The sequence below is a fragment of the Anser cygnoides genome, chromosome 5 (assembly GCF_040182565.1).
Source record: "Anser cygnoides isolate HZ-2024a breed goose chromosome 5, Taihu_goose_T2T_genome, whole genome shotgun sequence".
NCBI classification, from domain to species: domain Eukaryota; kingdom Metazoa; phylum Chordata; class Aves; order Anseriformes; family Anatidae; genus Anser; species Anser cygnoides.
The window spans coordinates 22,372,236-22,393,403 of NC_089877.1; the positions used below are offsets into that span (position 1 = coordinate 22,372,236).

The following is a 21,168-nucleotide window of genomic DNA, read 5'->3' on the forward strand; positions in this document are numbered from 1 at the left end:
GTCCTGAACAATAATTGCCACCAAAATTGTTAGAATGGTGGTTTGTTTTTCTGTATGGTTTAAATAACGTTTGTTGTTTTATGAGTTGTGTTAAATGTTGACTTGAATCATGAGAACTACCTTAAGTTAAAATGTTAAGCTGTTTTTAAAAAGTGTATGTTTAAGTACTGTTTTCAATGTTTATAGGTGCTCATTTGGTGGCCTGCCTTCTTCCCATCCTTATTTCATTTCTTTTGGATGAAAATGCCCTGGGTTCTGCTACAAATGCAACAAAAAATCTACATGAGTTTGCTTTGCAAAATCTGATGCAGATTGGTCCACAGTACTCATCGGTTTTTAAAAAATTAATGTCGTCTTCTCCAACTATGAAAGCGAGGCTTGAATCAGCTGTAAAAGGCAATCAAGAAAGCATCAAAGTGAAGACTGCTAAACATGCAAAAAATCCTGGGAAAAGTTCAAGCATTCAGCTAAAGACCAATTTTCTTTAAAGTCTTATATTTGCACTTTGATATTAACAGCAAAAAATATCCCCTTTAATTTCTTGTCAGAGGAGTTGATCACATCATTCAGGTTGCATTGAAAAATTTTAGGAAGTTTTTAAGAGAAAACAAATCTCTAGGTAACTTTCTGTTAAACAGACTTCTTAAACATCTCCAAGCGCTATGAACAGATCAATCAGAGGTCATTTAATTTGTATTTTTTTGATTATTTTGGACTAAAATATCAGAAATGCACATGCCTATATTAAAAAACTATAGTGAACTTTACCATAGGTATATTTAGGAGCAGCCCACACTTAGTCATAAAGTAAAATTAACTTTGTTTTAAGTCAATGTTTGTCAAAAATAAGTCACCCTAATTGTTTTTTGGATTTAGCTGGGTTATAAATTTACTTGCAGGTGGTAATCTATCTTAATTACTAATTTAACATGCTGCATTGTTAAGTAAACAGATCAAATATCCTTGTAAGCCTTACAATAAATTATTGTTGATCTCAAAAAACTCAACTCAGTAAAGGTAATACTGAAAGCTTTAATCCTAATAACTTGTTGAGCTGGCCAAGATTTAACAAATGCTGTTAAATACAGCTTTACAGTGCTTCTTCACTGAGGGCTCAATAGTGCTTTACATAGTGGGACTGTTATGCATATGTAAGTATTTGCAGGCTTGGTGCCTTGCTGCTTGTCATAGTCTCACTTTTCAGGATGTATACTTGTGTTAATTTTGTATTATGCTAGCCAGGCAATTGAAGCTTACATATCTTGTCCATGATAGGACAGCAATTTTAATACACTGTGCCTCAATTCAGACATCTGTTCTATCTGGATGTATGTCTCCTGATCTTTAGATGATCAGTTATATACACACATGCAACTCACCTAAATCTATGTATCTCTGCACTGAGAGATGGGCATATCTGAAGTCAGCTTGTCTTGTGTCAAATAAAGTACAACAAACTCACAATAAGGAATATTTAATTAACATTTTTATTAAGGAACATATTTTAATATAGAAAAATAACTATTAAAATTGCAATGGCTATAAAGTATTTTCTATATATAGTATTGACTTTTCTTAATACCAGTATTGTCTAAACCAAACACTCAAACTGAGGATAGTATTTCCTTCTAGATTCTAATTACTTTAAGAAAAAAAAGAGAGAGAACTGAGAAACACACTGTGACTCAGGAAAAGTGTGATGTACTGTATTTTATTAAAAGTTTTGTATATAAATATAATTGTAAATTGTACATAATTAACCATTTGACCAAAGTTCTAACAATTCATTTTTCTAATTTACATAAATAAAGCTAATTTTCTTCACTTAAGATTTGTCTTAGTCATTTCACCCAGTAGCAGAGGAACTCAAAGGACTTCAGTAACAGAAAGAAATGTTTGTATGCTCCTGCAAGGAAACTAGTAAGAAATGTCCGAGCCAGATGCACCAAGGTCTGTGACTTGACATGGCAGGTCGTCTTCTATTCTGCATAGCACAACGGTAAATAAGTAAGATCAGGGAGATACGCTTTATATATATGTACATACCAGTTTTGTGTCAAATGCTGAAATGTATGAACTATGAGAAGATGTTTTAGATACCTTCCGTCTTTCCCTGGAGAGCCAGACGTTTTGTTCCACTTCTTCACTGCAGTCAAATCTGCAGTTATTGCTGGGTGTGCCACAAGGGAGTTAAGTTAAACTTGGCAGTTACTGATCTTGATTTCTTCAGTCAGTTCTTGATCTTCCTATTTTTCCCTTCAAAGCTGACTGAGTACATTGTGGTTTGTTTGTTTGTTTGTTTGTTTGTTGTTTTGTTGTTATTTGATTCTTTTTGTTCCTAGGCCACTTCTGGAAAATCATAGATTCTGATTAAACTTGAAGACTTGAAACTTTTAAGTGACTCTAGTGTCCCGTTTACTATCAAAGTGGCCAAATATATTGCTGAGAAAAGTAGCTGCTACAAGAGGTATATGTGGTTATTTTTTTCATTTGAGTAATATGTAAAAACAGCAGTCATCTCTTTCTTTTTTACTAAATTTTTTATATTGTTAATACAATCTAATGAAATCTTATTTGCTTTTAAGAAACAAAGTCAAGTTGCAAGAGTACCAAGCAAAGCTGTTAGAAGGCCATTGATGAAAGTTCAGAAGAGCTTAGTCCTGGATTTTTTTAAGGTATCTCATGACAGTAGCTGATATCAAACTTAGACTGAAAAGTGCCATAACTATGTGCTTTGATGTTTCTTGGTCAAGTCTTGTAGCCCTGTGTGGAAAAGCTCCATGTTCAACATATCTGTGTTCTAAATGCAGAAAAAATAAAACAAGACTGAGTAAAGAGAACCATTGCTAATTCCTAACATCTTCTGTAAATTAGGATATATGCACGAGCTTCATCCATCCAGATAATTTATCCACATAGACAGTAAAAATACATCTGCCCTGAGTTGTGCTTTATTATGTGCACTTAAAACAAGTTACATTGTTCACATGAATAAATCTACTCATTTAAGATTTTATAAATGGATCATAGAGATAGAAGAATCTTGTTTCAATTATCCAAAATACAAAATATTTTTATATTAGATATCTTTGATGCAGTCTTGTCTATTTACAAGGAACTTGAATATTTTTTTTCCTGAAAAATTAAGCAAGAATAGTTTTGGCTTGTAATTCTACTTTTTACTTTTCTTTTTTAGGCATTGCTTGGCATTCAAGCTCTTATGTTTAGCCATAAATGAAGAGCCAAACATATGTTTAGCCATAAACCAAAATCTAACTTGTACCAGTACAGCTTTGGGGCATGTGCCCCATGCCTCCTTGCTGATTGTTTTTCTTGCCATCTTTCTGTAAGCACTAGTAAACTTCCAGTAAATTTTCTGTGCAATGAAGCATGTGGCCTGCATGCATGTTTACTTTGTATGTTTCTACTCATTGTTTAAAGTCAAAAGTTTTTGTGTAACAAAAGGTCCTGCTTATGCCCAATGTTAAGAATACATATAAATAGGGGTACATCATAGAATACAATATATGTGCTATGCAGTAATTATTTGCAGACAACTTTCTGTTGACTGCAACAAAACAGAATTAGCCAAAAGCATGCAAAAGTGTGGCCCAGTTGGGATGTGGTTGTTTTCAGTTTGATACATGTCTGTGATGCTCCAGCTGAATTGGCAGCACTTCTAATGGCCTTGTTTAGACGAGAACTACTCGGACTCTGATCTGGTACGTTCCCCAGGGCAGCAGTCACCTTCAGGCTGAGAGGAGCATCAGTAAAGTGATACACGCATCACCATAAAATTGGATTACCAAATGCACAGGAAGCATAATCATTTCTTGTTAATAAAAGTCAGTTAATGAGCAGAATTTCCAAAGGAATTTTTTTTTCCAGAACTGGCACAGCAGTAACAATGCAAGTTGGTCCACTCGGTGTGGAGTGACCTAGGATAGTTTGCTAATTTATCAGTAGTAATACTACTTAGCAGGGATCAGACAATCTATGGCATTTCAATTTAAAGTTGAGTGAAGCTGGACATGTAGCAGTGGCAGGCATTACCTGTGAAGGGTCAGTGTGATGACACAGTGTCCTCTCAAGCTTCGTCCCTAATCTCACTGCTACGTATAAACCTTTTTGTTTTCAGCTTCCTGAAATGTAGCCGTTTTATTAGCATATGGTAAGTCAGAAGCTTTCTCCTACAATTGCATATTTTCCTAACCAATAGCAATTTAAATCAGTCAATTCCTCTTCAATTTACTAATAAACTTCCCATATTTTCTTTTATTGGAAAATTTGGCCAATAATACTCCAAGCAAGGCAACTGAGGAGGGGAAAAAATCCTTAGAACATCAACACTGTTCATTCAGTTTTTAAATTAAACAACATACAGCAAGGTAGATTAATCTTCTATTTCTCTGCACCATGGTGTCAAAGAACCCAGGCAAAGTCACACCCTTAGGTCCTGAAAGCAGCGCTGCTTCGCTACTGCACAAATGCCATGATGCTGTAGGCATTGCTAGACACTGCTTTTTGCACAGGTAACCCATGTGGCCTGATCTGACATTTTGACTGTTAAGGGTTCTCTTAAAATTAAGCCTTAAGGAAATTGTTCTTGAGTTGCAACCACTCATCCTTAAAAACAGCCAGTAAAATAAAGCTAAACTGTATTTTGACTGAGATTTGTCCACGCCTCTCTCTTCTTAGCAACATCCTGAGCTGCTGCAGAAGACGGTATTTCACACAGCACTCCAATTAGCTCAAGTACGTAACACCCAGTTCATTTGGATGTGTACTGCTCAAGCTGCTTAATGACAGTGGCGTATAGCCACATACATAAAAAGCATGTTTGACCAGCTCTTACACACTTGATCTGTCCCTTACATGTTTCAGACATTTAACACTGAAAGTGAATTATGTAGAATTGAATTAAAAAGATGCATTACGTTGTCTTTGCAAGGGGACCCTAAAAATGCCAGTGCTATGCTACCAGTCTCTTCAAAATGTTTTGTGGTGGTTCTTTTGGTTTTTGATGTACATTTTTTTTTTTCCCTGAGACATCCTCTGGAGAATAAATGGTTTATTGCAAGTAACAATGAAAGGGGAAGTGACATCTAAATATAGCAAAAGGAGGCCTGAACATTTTTTCTGAGAAACAGTCCAAAACAAAAGCAGACTTCCAACCCCCCCCACACCCCCCTTAAGTAATCTGTGGTAGATTAACTCAAATTCACTTATGCTGTAGCTGAATATGAACTTTTCTCAATGGTCTTATTCCCACTTCTATAGTCCCAGCGATCTGCAGCGCAGAATCAGTGTAGAAGGCAGGACGTGGCATCCAATATCCTTCCTCTGCGCCTGCACTCTAGCTGCTTAGCAAGTGGCAGCACTCACATGAAAAAAAGACTTGAGATGATGACTACCAGACAGCAGAGCATGCTCTCCATATGCATATTATCATATGTGCCAATTTGTCCACTTATAACACAGAAAAACCCATTGTTTATATACTTAAAGAAGTTTGCAGATGAGAAGAGTGTGTTTCTGAAACTTGGTGGTAAAAAGCTAAATTTAGCAATGGAAAAGATTACAAAAAAATCCTATTTTAAGCTGGCACATTTAATGAATTGTCTAGCCTAAAATTGGATTTTTTTTAAACCAATGTTAATATTCAAGTATTAAAATTCATGTGAATTATCTCACTGCCAATGAAGTGCAATGTAGAATTGCTGAGATGCCCAGTTGCTGCTTTTGGGAAATATTTCTTATGTTATAACCTTCTCTGGGGAATATTTTTATTATGATATTTTTATATGCATTTTTACTCAGTTCTCAATATTCAGAATTAAAAAAAAAAAGGTTTTGTATGAGACGTTTTCTGTGGCAGTACAGGCCTCGGGGATCCTGGAAACAATTTTGATTAATACCTAAAAATAGAAATATTGTATAATTTAAAAATACACCCAATCATTATGAAGGCAAATGCTCTTAGTCTCATCTTCTGTCATGTAAGGTTCATTGTAAACACCAAGGAAAAAATATTGTCACAGCTGTACTCATGTTTTACAGGAAACAAAGACACGAGGATAACGGGCTGAAGCTTTTGCCACCAATTTACCTGAAATGCAGTTAGAGGAATAAAAAAAATTTCCTGTAGGAAAAGTCAGGCTTTCTTTTATGATACTTCATCATCAAGTGTATTTATGAAGTGAGCAAGGATGGCACTGGGAGATGAAGAGAAAAAATGCAAGTAAATGTTTTTTCACATTGAATCTGAGACAAGACATGATCTAGCTACAGCTCGCTACTTCCTTGCAGCAGCAAACAAATGTGCTTATCCAGTCTTTGTTTACCACTGCAGCCATGATTTTAAAATGGCCATGTTGCCCAAACTGTATCTATTTTGGTTCTGTTATTGTGAACGGCTCTGCCTGATGTATAACTGGCTAAACAATGCTATTGTTTAACGTTTATGTTTTCCTTGAATGCAACTAGAGGAACATGGAAAAAAACTCACTCAGTTGGCTTAGTATAAGCCTGTGCTGGTCTGCAGAAAAGCCAGATGTGACTTGTCAAGTGGTGAAGTGTTTAATTGTTGGGGAGTCAAATGACACGGTCATGGTTGGTGGGAGGGTATGCTGACTTTTTTCATTCCATATTCCTCCTAGTTCCACTCCGAGGCCAACAAATCTGGGAACACTTCATTTTTGTAAAACAAGAACTTTCAAGCTGATTGGAAAGAAACTCAAGAATGCGTGATCTTTGGTTCAAGCCGCAAGTGATCTTTAGTTCTAGGCTCCCTCTAAAACTACAGTAAGTATAGATACATACAGACCCTCAGGGCTTCAAAGATTTGCAGCCCTGATTTTCCCACGTAGATCTGGAGCCGTGGCATAAAGGCTATGCACGTACCCTGTAGGTGCAAAGAATAATAATAGATAATCAGTAGGCTTGGTATGAACTACCAAAGTCGTCCTCTCCGTCTGAAGGCAGCTGAACCTGGGCAAGCTGAGTGAATACCCTCTTTTCCAGGTGGTCAATTGCCTACCTTTCTGGTAGGTTTCTTTATGAACCTACTCACAAAGCTGTCTTTGCCATAATGCAGGCATGGCTCTCTCTCCTTTCTGCCCCTCAGAGCAGTAGTTGTTTAAAACTGTCGCTGCATGCACATTTATCCACTTGGTGTCCTGCTCAGTTTTGTGCATTTCCAGCAACATTCCAAACCACGAACTGAAATGATTTAGGATAAACAGTAATTTGTAACAACTCCTGAAGCTTTGCTAGCCAAAACAGAAGTGGAAATGATGTTGGACTTGCTGACTGTAGAGCAGAGAGACTTCTGAAGCAGACAGGGAAGATGAAACTACTGCAAAGCTTCTGAGAGCAGGAAAGTGAAAAGGGAACAGGAACTTACCTTGTTTGTCAAGTGTGAAATGAATGGTATGGCTACAACACTTCTGTGTATAACAGGCCACCTTTGTGTAGTTATGTGAGAATTTTTTCCATTCTGTAAGTTTGCCAAAAAGTCTTTGATCCATAAGTGAGAGGAGACACACCAGCTCCTAAAGTACCTGCTGCTGCCTTTGGGAAGGGGCCTTCCTAGGCTGTAGGGTGTCTTGGCTGAGTCAACTTCACAGCCAATGGTCAGGATTCAAAACCGTATTGTTCACTGGCTTGTTCCAGACATTAACTTAAAGAATGGTGTCCAGTGCCATGATTTTTTCCTTCAGGAGGTAATGAGTATATCAACTGTAAGGGACTGTGTATCAGCTGTAGGGGATTCTCTCTGACTCTAGGTTTGTAAAGCTGTACCTAAGCTACAAATAATGCCCCCAAAACAAGTGAATCTTGTTTACCTTTTTTGTATCTAATGCACTTATAAGAAGTGCAAGAACTGAGCAAGACAAGTAAGCATTTTAAAAAGTTTTTGTTCATGCTAGTATCCCAGAACCACGTAAAACTCAGAGATCTTCTCTGGCGATGTTCCTTACCTTCAGATAGCCAACACCCAGCCGCGGCTTGCAGAGTGACTTCTGCTCAGTACAAGTGCTGGAGGGCAACATGCTCCAGACAAGTGAGGCAAGAGAGATTTCTGTGAAGATGAGGCAGGCCATTGGGAAAAGCAGCAGGAAAGGAGCAACTACAAAGGCTGCAGAGGAAGCAACAATATTGTTGAGGGACTATTTTTCAAATCAAATGAATGCTAAAGGACAGGACAGAGAGGAAGAAAGGGGGAAGCAGAACAAAAGATGATAACACATGCTACTAAGGCATGTATAGTGAGAGAAAGAAGAAGAAATAGCAATTGAATCAGTTGCCTAGTAGATTCATTCCTTCAAAATGGCTTATGCGAGATACACTATCATGTCACCCAATTGTCGATGCAGCAGTATGTCAGAAACTCTCCTACTAATTCTTAGAAAAAGACACTCACTTAAATTCTCAGCAATGACTGTCACACAGGCATTCACTTGCATTCTGACAATCAGTCCCACATATCCTAGTTTCACCCACTATGCCGAAACAGGAGAGCATTCCTAGGGCTAGGTGATTCTTTATGGCAAGAGCTAGTTTACCCCCTGGATTTGTTTAAGCTGCCACAAAGATATTTGTGATCTCACATTAAAATGATCATATGATTTCACCTTTTTTTTTTTTTTGGTGACTCACATTACTGATGAGAGCACTCACCAGAGTGTGTGATGTGATGAACCAGATTAAAATCCCAGAATCTCAATGCTTACTACTCTAGGCTCTGTCACAGCTTAATAATTGGCTGGAATCCTATAAATGTTTTACATATGAACCTACTCAGATTTATAACATTCCTATAATTTTCTGATTTATTAGCTCTGTTTATTCTGTTTTGTAGTGTCCATTATTCATAATCAGGTAATAAAGAGACTTCCAACCAGCCACGTAAATCAAAACAAAATACTTCGTAATGTGCAGCACAGGCTGATGCAAGTTAGTTACTTTATTATAAGAAGTAAAGTTACTTGCATGTAATACCAGGAATCTATACCTGTTAACCAAATATGCAAAGCAGACTCAAATCAATCATGTTCTCTGTGGTCTCAAAGCAAACCATAAAAAACATCAGAGCAATGAGAGAAACTTCATTGGAAAGCAGTGCCTGTTCCACAAAATATATATATATATATATTAAATAGTATGCAAAGTATGAAGACCAGTTTGAAAAGCGTGTAACTAATCAACTGCAACAGCAGACGCTCACTCTAGTTTTCATTGTCTTCTGTTTTGAGTATTGGTTACAACATCCATGCACACGCACTTGATGTTTTCATTAAAAGGTTTTGAAATTACTTATGGAGGAGTCACGAGTTGCAAAATTTTGCCACTCTTCTTAAATGAGGATTTTAACCTAGAAAAGTGTCTGTTCTTTGAAAAATGAAGGCCATTTCAGATGATTTTAAAAGACTAGAAAGAATTCAAAGAGTATTGTGAACTGCTTGTCATTGTTCAGTGGCAAATGAGCTTTTCTAGGGCAGGTAGATGAGAACTGAGTGCACTTACTGGTTCCTGCTTACTGTAATCCCTGGGGAACTGCCAGCTGTCTTTAATTGCTGGCAGCAGCTCAGTTCCTTCAGGGCAGGGAAGAGAGGGTAAATACCTTTAGTCTTTAATTATAGCTTCTTCTTACTCCCCTGTTCTGGAGGAATTTAAGCTGCTGATAACACAGTCTGCACAAACTAGGGCCTAAGAGGGGAACTGATTTTCAGAAGCACAAATAAATGTGCATGTTCCCCTTTTTTGGGAGAGAGAGGAAATAGAAACAAATCACAGAGGTGTAAGAAAACGCATTTTGCGAAGACTGAGCATTGCTGTGCTCTTGCATGCTTCCCCCCCTATCTGAAAGGGTCTAAATTATTGGCAAAGTGACAGCTTTATCACTTCTTATAGAAATATACCAAGGCCATAGGGACAGTTGTCGTGCAAAGAAAAGAGTTGTTGCACAAGTTATCTGGTTAAGAAGTCCTACAGTTGCTTAGTAGCAAATGCTATCTAGAAATCAAAGCCTCTGAATTCACTGATAGTCACACCAACATCAGCAAATTGACCCTGATAACAAAACTTTTCCAAAGTAGAATGATGATGATGATTTGGTTGAGCTTTTTCCATTTGTTTTCTTATTTATAAATCCAAGATTATTCTATCTGTTAGCTGAGCTAAGATTCAGTGATGTTGACTCCCACTAACCAGACCACTAGAATGGTAAATAAGTATTCTGAGAACAAAAACATAATTTCCCAAAAAAATAATAGTTTGATAAGATTACTTGTAAAACAGAGAAATAATAGAAGCAGTAAAACAAGGAACAATACCGCAAAATTAGCCAAGTACCAAAATCTATTACATGTACAGGCCACAAAATCAGAAATGAAAGGAGAACATGAAAAGAATGCAGAGGGCATACCTGCTGTACAGAAGGGCACTCGGATGCTTTGTGACTTTATGTGGCTTTCTCTCTACGTAAAGTCACAGCTGGATCTGTTCTCACCAGTCACTCAGTGAGTGATGGCAGCTCTTCCAGGTGGGTGTCTCTTTTGTAAAAGGAGACGCTGGTAAGATAAGTTATATTAAGGTGCTACACATGACACTCAGTTGCCACATTTCTGATATAATATATACTATATAATATATCACTAATACAATATATCACTATATACTATATATCACTATATACTGATATGTAAAGTGTTCACACACACTAAGTGCACACTAAGAACATTTTTTCCTGGGTTGCTTCAGGTCTAAAATCACTCTACTCCATTTCATGTTCCAAATAGAATCAAAAAAACTGATGTGCAGAAGATGAGATACTTCGGTGAAATGGAAGTTATAATACTCATCTTTTTAATGTTTTCTCAAGTATTTGTTGTACCAGATTAGTCACTGATATTGCTTGGTTTCCAAGCTGAAAGGTGCTGACCTGAACTTTGCCATGAGGCAGAGATTAGATTATCCTACAAAGAGCATTTTGATCTAGTGGTCTTGAAAGCTGAAAATGACAGCCTGAGGAACACTTCAGCGTGATTTAAATGAAATTCAAACGTTTCGGTAGCTAAACCTTAATTTAAAATATGGGAAATTTCTGGAACTTCAAGTTACTTTGCATGTAAACACTAGTTTGGAATGAAAAAGGGAGGAAGGGAGGAAAGAAGATTGGACAGACTGCAAAGGCAAATGTTGAATGTACAGCAGATTGGATTTAGACATGCAGAGTTCCTGAAAGGAATAGCAGAGGGGGATAATTTCCAGAAATGTTATATCATCGGTATTGAAGTGGTTTAGATTTTTCGAGAAGCATTTGCAACAACCTATCAGGTAAATACAGCCTGCACTGCTACTCCCAGGCCTGAAGGTACTGTATGGAATAACTGAGTGATTATCCTGCCCCTAGACGAGAGGGAGCAGAAGCCCGTGGGTTTGGTGGCAGATGAAACCTTGTACTTAAGTGTGCCTGTGAGACAGAGGAAGTGCTTTGATGCTCCTGCCTTCTTCCTATCAGCTCAGCCCGATCTTAACGAAAGAAGTTTACGTGTAGGATGTGTCTGTCATTTGAAGGATGATGTGGGAGAGGTTTGTTTCAAGGATGGAAAATCCAAGGAATTATTTTCTCCGTATAGTTTATCACTTTGGAGGAGAACTCCTTAAGGCATTGCAGATGTGTTTCCCTAAAATTCTTACTAACTTCTGTGGAAACTCTGCTCCAAAAAGAGTTAGATTTCTTGGTATGGGGTATTTGCAAAGCTCTTTCAAGGGTGTGGTGCAGTAGGTGTTGCTACAATCCCAGAAATGATCCACATCTGAGGTGGAAGGGCCTGGGAGAAAATATGTTTTATCAGTCAGAATTGCTCTTAAGAGTGACTGTGCCAAATAGGTCTACCAACAGAGATTGCCTGAAAGGAAACCCAGCAACATCACTGTGAAACGATACTAAAAGTATTTTGATTTACATAATTTCTACCAATACAATTCATCCAAATATTTAATCCCATTTGCCAGTCTTATCTATAACTGTCTTTAAGGCCATCAGACAAAGAGAATCCTCAATGCCCATTTGTTCAATGCAGCTACGTATTTCACAGTCAGTAGTCCAAGATATATCAGTGTTTAGTCCAAAGTTTTGCATGATTTTATAGTCTGCCATTCTATGTTTTTTTATAAATAACAACTTGTATGGACAGAACTGCTTTTACTATTAACTAATAGGTTTGCTTTCAGTTCCCATTTGCGATTTGAGCGTACTATAATAGAGTAATGCAGCGGGCATCACTGAGCTAAAAGAGGAAGTGTCAGCACGCAGGAGCGCTGCGCTGGCTTCTGCTCGTGGAAGAAAGCTGTTAAATCTGCTACAGAAGGGGGTGGGGACTGAACCAACCCAAAATTAACGGAGTCAGCACCACCTTATATAGAATTCAGCCATTTCAGGAGTTACCGACCACATACTAACCTAGGATGTCCAATATTTTGAAGATAAATATGCAATGTACTTCATTGTACGATCCTAATGAGCTACTTTCAGACATCCTGCATGTAGGATGTGTTGTAACGCTGCCAGAGTTTTCCAGTCCTCTTGTTTTGGAATGTCCTTGCAAGTGGTCAACTATCATTCACAGACTGTAGTTGATAACTGTACAAAATATTTCCCATATTTTGTTGCATAACTGAAGCAGGCATTCGGGGTGTTTAAAACTGCTGTGTTAGAGCAAATAATCCTATGATAGGTGGAAGAAGATAGTAAAGAGTCAGACATTATTAAGGATAGAAAAAGTTGTGTATCACTTCACAGTTAAGGATGTTTTGATGTTTGCATCTTCTAAATGTTTTAGGAGGGTATCAGTCTCAGGATCCTGTTTCTTACTATCATTGTTAATCGAGGTGAAGACGAAAAGCAGATGGGCCTACAATCTTGAAGTCTGTCATTATCTTTATTATTTAAAACAGGATATCTTGTTGCTACAGCATAGTTCTTGCTGAAGTATCCATGAATTGCCTGACTCTGAATACAGAAGTCTCATCTTCCTCGCCTATCACCATGAGAAGAAATCTCTGACTTTCAAATGTGCTTATGGGCTAACTTCTACCCACAGTTTCATGTGCAAACACCTACAGAATTATTCTTGAATTTCACATATCAGTGGGATACTACACTGCGATGGAAGGTGCAATTTACCTCTAAATATCTGTCTTAAGGCTGCTTCCTGAGTCTACCTGCTTGAGATAACCTGCAAGTACATTTGCATATCACTTCCAAGTCCAGTAATCAGGTCTTTTTTCAGAACATTGCTTATTGCTTTCGCGTAGAATTACTAATAATATTAAATGTTGGGCAACCTTACTAAGCAGAGGCACCAGCCCTGCCTGTGAGACTGGATTGGAATCTGGCTTTGATTTTTTATCTAGGTTTCCCAATACGGAAAGAAGCTCTGACTTGGTGTAAAGCTGGAAAGGCTAGCTCCTTCCTAGCTGTGCTCCCCTTCTTCCCAGTACAGGGACCATATCTTTCCCTCTGGGTATAACCTCATTGTCTTGGTGAATCATCCCTGGGCTGGGAGATGCAGGCTGGCTTACATCCATCCACGCTCTACATGGAATGCAGATGCAGATTAGCTTCTTGTTTCCTCTTGGCTTCCTTTGCACAAGGTGAAGAGGTAGTTTAATATAGTCGGGAGACCACTAACGTGTAGAAGTCAGGGTTTGGGACTTCAGAATTAAACTACTAAAAGGCTTATCAGTATGGACGATATTGCTCCATGATCCATTTTGTATCCCTTCACTAAATTTGCTATCTGGGGGGGATACTTCTTTTGTCACACATGTACAGGAAGGCTTAAATCTTAGTTGAGGCCTATTGATCATTATGATATTAAAAATTCCCACCAGTGACACTGATTCTCCACTAGCAAATACCCAGGAATCAGTACCGTAAGACTGAGCAGCCCCAGGCTATTTCTTCTGCCATCAGGGTCAGACCAGGGACTAGGGCATAGACCAGCAATTGTAGTCAAGCAGCTGTAATTACATACATGAAAAACTAGTGCAAAAACAAGGTAGACAAATGTTTCTAACAACAGTAACTGCTGACATCATAAATTAGGCACAGTATGAAGACACATTGTAAGCAGGTAACATTTCTCTGTCAGAATAACTCTGTTTCATGCTCCCTAAAATTAGATTGCAAGGGGCAATCTAAATGTTTTTCTCCTTGAATTACAAGCGGAAATTCTACAAAATTACTGTCAACTCTTTGTACTCTTTAAATTTGCGATTTGCTGTTCCTCAAATGATCAATGAAGAGCCATATTCTTGATTAAAGAGCTATCATATAACACAACCTTTAGTGAACAAATCTTTTGTTGGAGATAGACTAGAACCAAAAAGTTCTTTTCAAGTGCTCCAGTGAGTTTCATCTTAAAACATCAAGCCAGATAAGAATCTTTTAAAAGCTTTGTATTTCTGGAAACTAGGTTTAGCTAAACTTTTTTTAATAGGTGCTAGTATTTGAGCCAAATTGTGGGCTGGCCCAAACTGGTGAGGTCTTCCTGACTTCAGCAGAACAGCATTTCTTTACAAAATAATTTGGCCTGCTGCTTTTAAGGCTGGCACTCTGTGTAGAAACTGGGTAGAGTACATTCTTGCTTTGATGCAGGCTCAGACACACAATACTTAGTCATTTTAATAAGTTACCTGTGTCCACCGAGATCAGTGTTTACAGAGAAATTTATAGGAACGACAAGATCCCAACGAGCTAATGTTTTACAGAATAAAAATGTAATTAATAACAGAGAAACAACAGTAAAAGCATGCACAAATGCTTGCCTAATAAAACAATGCTGGTGTCTGACCATAAATAGCTAAGAATCAGTGAAAAAAGGACACTGACAGAAAATTTTAGCCGCAGAAACTTGGGGCAGACATCAGATCATAACCACTTTATATCTAGCTTCATTTTGGGGGTATTGGTACTGAGTACACAAGAACTGAAATGCAAAATCCTGTGCAGTAGCTGGAATAACTTTGTGTCCTGTTCACTGAAACCCCATCTTTCTGGTGTGAGTCAATTGGTTGCCAAAAGGTAGGGTACAAAAAGAAAAATGGGTATGAATCATTTACCATGTGCGACTCACTTACTCATCATGTGGGTCTTTGAATTCCTAAGGAGGTAAAACACGGGTGACGAAACTTGTAAGCAGTAGATCAGTAACCATGCATTATATGCCTTAACAAGTAAATATACTTACCGTCTTCATTATGCTTAAGTTGTGCTAGATAAGTAAGTGAAAGCTCTTAGGAGAATAATTTGATATCGATACTAATTTTCTCTTATGACTGCTTATGTATGAATTTTCCTACAGACTTGCAGCTCTGCCACAAAGCTCTCTACTATCAGATCAAAAATGTTCTCTTTAATTGGCCTGGGTCACAGTTTGAAATGTAGTTAGAATGGGAAACATTTTTGAGTCTTCACTGCAGTATGTCCACGTTTTCCTGCTGCTGGAGGTGCTCTTTAATCCAATACAGACCTGGTATAAACACACCTGAGATGTAAAAGCTTTCTCATTCAAAATCTGCTTCTTCTAAGTTTTTTGGTGTTTTTTTTTTTTCCTTTTTTTTTTTTCTAAGCAGGAACATGTTGTTATTATTATTATTATTATTATTATTATTTATGTCTTGAGAAGGGTTGTGTTTTTCATCCTTTTCCTTATATTGTAGTTTGCCATTCCACATAATGGAATGAATTTCAGGTCTTCTTTTGTTTAAAATCATTATTCCTTATCCTATCACTCCACTCCCTGACAAAGAGTCCCTCTCCAGCTTTCCTGTAGGCCCCCTTTAAGCACTGGAAGGCAGCTGTAAGGTCTCCCTGGAGCCGCCTTTTCTCCAGGCTGAACAACCCCAAGTCCTGCAGCCTGTCTCCATGGAAGAGTACTCCAGCCCCTTGATCATCTTTATGGTCCTCCTCTAGACTCACTCCAACAGGTCCGTGTCCTTGTTATGCTGGGGGCCCCAGAGCCGAATACAGGGCTCCATGGGGGGTCTCAGAAGAGCAGAGCAGAGGGGGAGAATCACATCCCTTGACCTGCTGGTCATGCTAACAGTGCTTTGTCTCTTGGCAAAACCATGCTCTCATTTTTAGACAGTTCTATGTAATACATGGATAACTTGTGAATAAGTCCAAATGGTACAGTGAAGGCCGAATCCCCATACATGCACAATTTGATCAGTATTTATTAATAAAAACACGTTAAGTGGAATTCAGGTACATGTTTCTTTACTTGCACGAATATAGATTTGGGGACCTGTAGAGACCTGGTTTAATCTTTCTACTACAATTCTGAATAAGGTCATTTCATCACTTCTGACAATGATTCAAGTTGTATGAATGGCAGCTTTCCTATAAACCAAACAGTCCAAAGTTTAATTGAACTTGTAGAGTGCACAGATTATCTTTCCAAAAGAATACACCATTACCAAACTAAAGAACTTTCTCATTTTTCCCTAGGGCCCACCAATAGGGCAAGCAAGTTTTCTTATTTCATTAGTAAACAGTAAAATTTTTTTCATTGTCTGTCTCAAGTGCCATAGGCCAGTGCCAACGTTGAACATTGACATGTTCCAACATAATATTAAGTTAATTTTTCCCAGTCTGAATGAAGAATATAGCTCTTACCAGTTAGCAACTAATCCAGTAATTCAGGTTTTAGAAGTTTGAGATTTTTTTTCTCCTTTTTGCGTGCTAAGACATTTTACGGTGGTGGTGAATAGGGCATAATTTCATTACAAGAATAGTAAAAGGCATTAATAAGCTTTTACGTCTGTAAAAATTACACTTTCCAATACAACTGTAAGTAACCACGGGCTTTTAAACCACAGATATGAAATAATCGTTTGATGATTAAAACACCTTATTCTTACCGTACATCGCCTCATCAGGAAAGATCATTGAAATTTATTTACAATACTTCATTTGTACTTTGGGAGCCACATCAAATTCTTGGCTGGGATTACTTGTATGTTTTACTCGTACAGCAGGCGAGCAAAACTAGGAGAAACAAATCTCAAATCTCAGTTTTCTGCTTCAGAATCACAGAATCATGAATCTTAGAAATGATATAATCACAGAATGTGAGAATCAGAGAATCAGAGAATGTTATAACCTGGTGTGTGCCACTAGGAACCTTTAGAAATACTCTGATCTGAGGTGCTGAGCTTTCCTTGCACTTGTCTTGGATTTAGACTAATGGCCACTGCGTATGTTACCGGTGGATTGGGTACAGTTACCACCTGTGATAGATAACCGATGTCTAATTTCTGCCTCACTTTCCCTTTGGCAATCAGATGTACGAGGGACATGAGTGAGGCAGGCTGTGATAAGGGGTTACTTCCTATTGTATGTCCAAATAAGTGATATAGCTGAGGGTAAACTGAGGCAAAAGGTGATCTAAAAAAGTGATATAAAGATTATCCACTTCTTACTCCCTAGACTCCCTAGTCTTGAACACCAAAAAAGTGAATTTATAGTAAAAAAAAAACAAACAAAGCAACAAAAAATCCACATAGGTGAGTTAACTTAGGAAACAGCACTATAATTTATATGTTTTTGAACTATTATTTCATAAAGAAAGAAAAAGTAATACTGGAGTATCTGCAGCTTTCTGAAAGCCATGTTCTTCTGTACATACACATATTCGTTCCCTCAGTTCTGAGGATAAGAAACCTTCCAGGAAGTCGAAGCTTTACTGAGGAAGAGTCTAACAAAACGAGCAATGACTCAGCTGGGTGCCTCCATAAACACCCGCATGTCACTCATACATTTATCACGTCAACGTTAGTAATATGCTCACCACATCAACATGTGCAATTGCAACACTTGAACGACCAACCGGGCAACCTCTCACACAGTGCTCGTTGCAGCAGATTGCGTAAGACTGCACAAAGTAAACACACCGTGCTCTACAGCTGGCAGATAATTGTTCTGTGATTGCCGTGCTTTCAAAAGTTGGCACTGAGGTTTGGAAAGTCAAGATGCTGACACTGTGTTTGTGCTCGCTGGACTTGTGCAACAGTGAAGTGGCTGAGAACATGGTAATATAGCAAGATTAAAACAAAAAGCTATCGCCAATTGCATTTTACTCCTGAGGAAAAAAAATAATCCTGAAAACAATCTTTTTCACAACATGATTAAGAAGTAAATAAGTTTAAATAACAAAAGTCTGTAAAACTAAACCTTGCTTGATACAACAAAGAAGTTTATGTCCTTGGTAACATCTGAACTCGGTCCTTTGAAATGTGCAGTCAATATTTATTGACTTCTTCTTTATAAGTATAACATTTGTCAAGAACATAAAGCGTGTATGGAAATCATATTTTATTTCTGGAGAAGTAGGACCTTTCAGTGTTTCCTACTACATCATTGTGTGGGTGGCTGAGGAAAAGTAAAGTTAAAGCAAAAGGATAAATAATCTGTGAATAACCTAACTGTTTTGTTTGGCAGGGCACAAAGCTGGCCTTTAGCATAAACTACTCAATTAAATTTGTGGAGGTGTTCAGGGTCTGTTTATGTCACACTCTGATCTATTTACTCCAGAAGAGCGATATTTTTGGAAACGTCAACTTGGCAGATGCACGCAGTTGGGCAGTAAGGCTAACAGAACCATAAATAATACTAGGTTCTAGCTTCCACAGCAATTAAAAACATGTAAAGGAATCCAAGATGTCTTGTTTTGTTTTAGTTGTAGGTGTACTTCAGTTTGATTTTGGCAAGAATTTTGTATTTTCTATAACAGAAGACCAATCACGTCTAACTCTATGTGAAGTTTACAATCCTTACTATCACACCGTGACATCAACTTTACTTCTTACTTTACTTTTCCTTCTGCCATCAGCTAAATCTATGTAGAAAACACCAGCCTGAATATAATAAAAAAGTAGTAATAAATACTATTTTTCTTCGAGCTTTAAGTGTGTGGAGAAAAAAAATCTGTCCTGAGAATGTTTCATCAAATTCTAGCCAAACATGATTTCTTTTCAAATGGAATCAAAACCTTTTGAGAACACCCACAACGTCTTCTTGCAGAGTAGCTGTCTCAAATGGTGAGCTGAGCTCTGTAACATTTCTCAGAAGCTTTCTGCGTCTGAAACTCTCCAATTCCCAATCCTCACCACCCTTCCATGACATACTTCTCTGCGGTTCATGTGTTCACAGTATAACATTATGATAGTAATTGTACTGACAATCTTTTTTATGAATTTTTAATTTTCAGGTAAATTCACAGCAAAAATGCTGGTCATTGGTCACTGTCTTGCTCTACAAAGGTCAATATACGTTGACCCTCTGTGACCTAATTACCATTTCACGAAAGTATCCTCAGTCATTTACACGTGGTCTGCTCAAGCATAGTCATAATAAGGAATTTTCTTTTATAGTATCATATAGGACTTAGTATAGTAACGTGCCTAAGCAACTCAGTGTTCCATAAATGTTAAGACCTTTCTGACTCCAGCATTACTATCTTGTGGGTGGTTGGATTTTTTATTTTTATTTTTATTTTTTTATAAATGAGGAAACAGACATGCAGTGATTAAGGGATTTGGCCAAGGTCATACATGTGTGTGTCAGCTAGTATTAGAATTTAGGTCATTTTTTAACTGATGAGTAATATGTATATTGTACATGTGTGGTGAACTGTAGTTGGTTTTGCAAGTTTCACACAAATTTCAGTGCAAGAGTGAAGCATGTGTTTAATGTTAAAGTTTCAGTGTTTACAATTAAAAAATAACACTTGATTTTGGTCTTCAGTAGAAATTTACAACTTTGCTTTAAGTGAAACCTATCTTCTTTACAATAAAAAGCAAATTATCATGTGACAGGAGTAGTAAGGTCACACAGAAGATGTGGTTCTCATAAGTTTGGCCTAATTCTGATGCTGTTTCTGTACCAGCGAAAGTGAAAGAAGATCAAGCTTCTAAATTTAAAGACTGCAGACTCAGTTTTCCCAGTGCCTCACGTCCTTAACTTTAAGCATTTAAGTCTTGTTCACCTCTGAAGGACAAACATATATAAAGGATATAGTTGTAAATCTCAGCAGGACTAGTACAAGTGCCAGTTAAGAGAGGCATAATACAGTAAGACACAAAGGCTAAGCTGTCTTAGAAATCAGAAACGGAGACAAAGGAACTATTGTTTCTTGTACTGAGAAAAAATGATAGCATGAAAGATAAAACTTTCTGAAGGTGTTATTACAACACCAAACAATAAAAATGTCTGTGTTTGGCAAGTTTTAAACAAGCATGACTGCTATTGCCTTTTTGTTCAATGTGTAGTTTTAGTCTAATTACAGGAAATGTCTATGATGTAGGTAGGAGTGACATTCGAATGTACAATAATCTTATTTACTGTACTTATATTAATAGGCTTAAATTCCTCAGGAAAAACATGTGAGCCTACAGAGGAGGAAATTATTTTATAGATCCTTCACAGTTTCACTCCTTCATTTCAGCTACATGGCAGTTTGCTTCATTTTCTGAAAATATGCAAAATAACTGCGTAGCTCGTTGCAGCATGTGTCGCAGGGGATCTTCTACCTCAAGAAGAGCCACAACCCAACAGTGTAGCTGAGATTCGCTACAACACAAGGGCAAGTTACAACTTCTGCTCTGAAGGACCATTACTGCCACGTTTAAATCCACTCATCGTTGCCGCTTGTAATGGTGGCGCTGGATGTGGATCAGGGTGTTTTGGAGAGCGGGCCCTGCGAGGTAGAAGCCTAAGAGTAAGTTTTTATGAAGTAATCAACGAAAAAAAAATGGCACGGATGAAAATATTCTGCAACTGTGAAAAAGAAAAAAGCGGGGGGGGGTGGGGGGGGAAGAAACAATCCCTGCGCAGCAGGGTATGGGCAGGCGAGCCTGGGGGCCTTCGCCCAGCAGAGGCAGGCCGCTGACAGGCCCGCGGGGCCTCGGCTCCCGCTCCTGGCGGCGGAGGGCGGCCGAGGGGCGGCGGTGCCCGGGATCAGGCCGGCGTCGGGCGGCCCAGCGAGGAGGCCTCGGCCGGGCCGGGCCCGCTCCCGCAGCGCCCCCAGCGGCGGCGCGGCAGGCCCCAGCCCCGGCTCCAGCTCCAGCTCCAGCTCCTCCCCCGGGGCCGCGGCG

The 21,168-nt window shown here is 38.3% G+C and overlaps 1 protein-coding gene across 14 annotated transcripts in view; it reads left to right on the plus strand.

The window, feature by feature from the left end:
- HEATR5A (HEAT repeat containing 5A) overlaps positions 1 to 1,829 on the plus strand; it is a 64,562-nt gene extending 62,733 nt beyond the window's left edge. For all 14 annotated transcript variants that reach the window (XM_066997237.1, XM_066997239.1, XM_066997238.1 and 11 more), the window contains one exon: positions 187 to 1,829. In XM_066997237.1, the coding sequence (XP_066853338.1) occupies positions 187 to 488 (302 nt within the window). In that variant the 3' untranslated portion in view covers positions 489 to 1,829. The remainder of the gene's footprint in view (positions 1 to 186) is intronic.
- Positions 1,830 to 21,168: the final 19,339 nt, after the last annotated feature.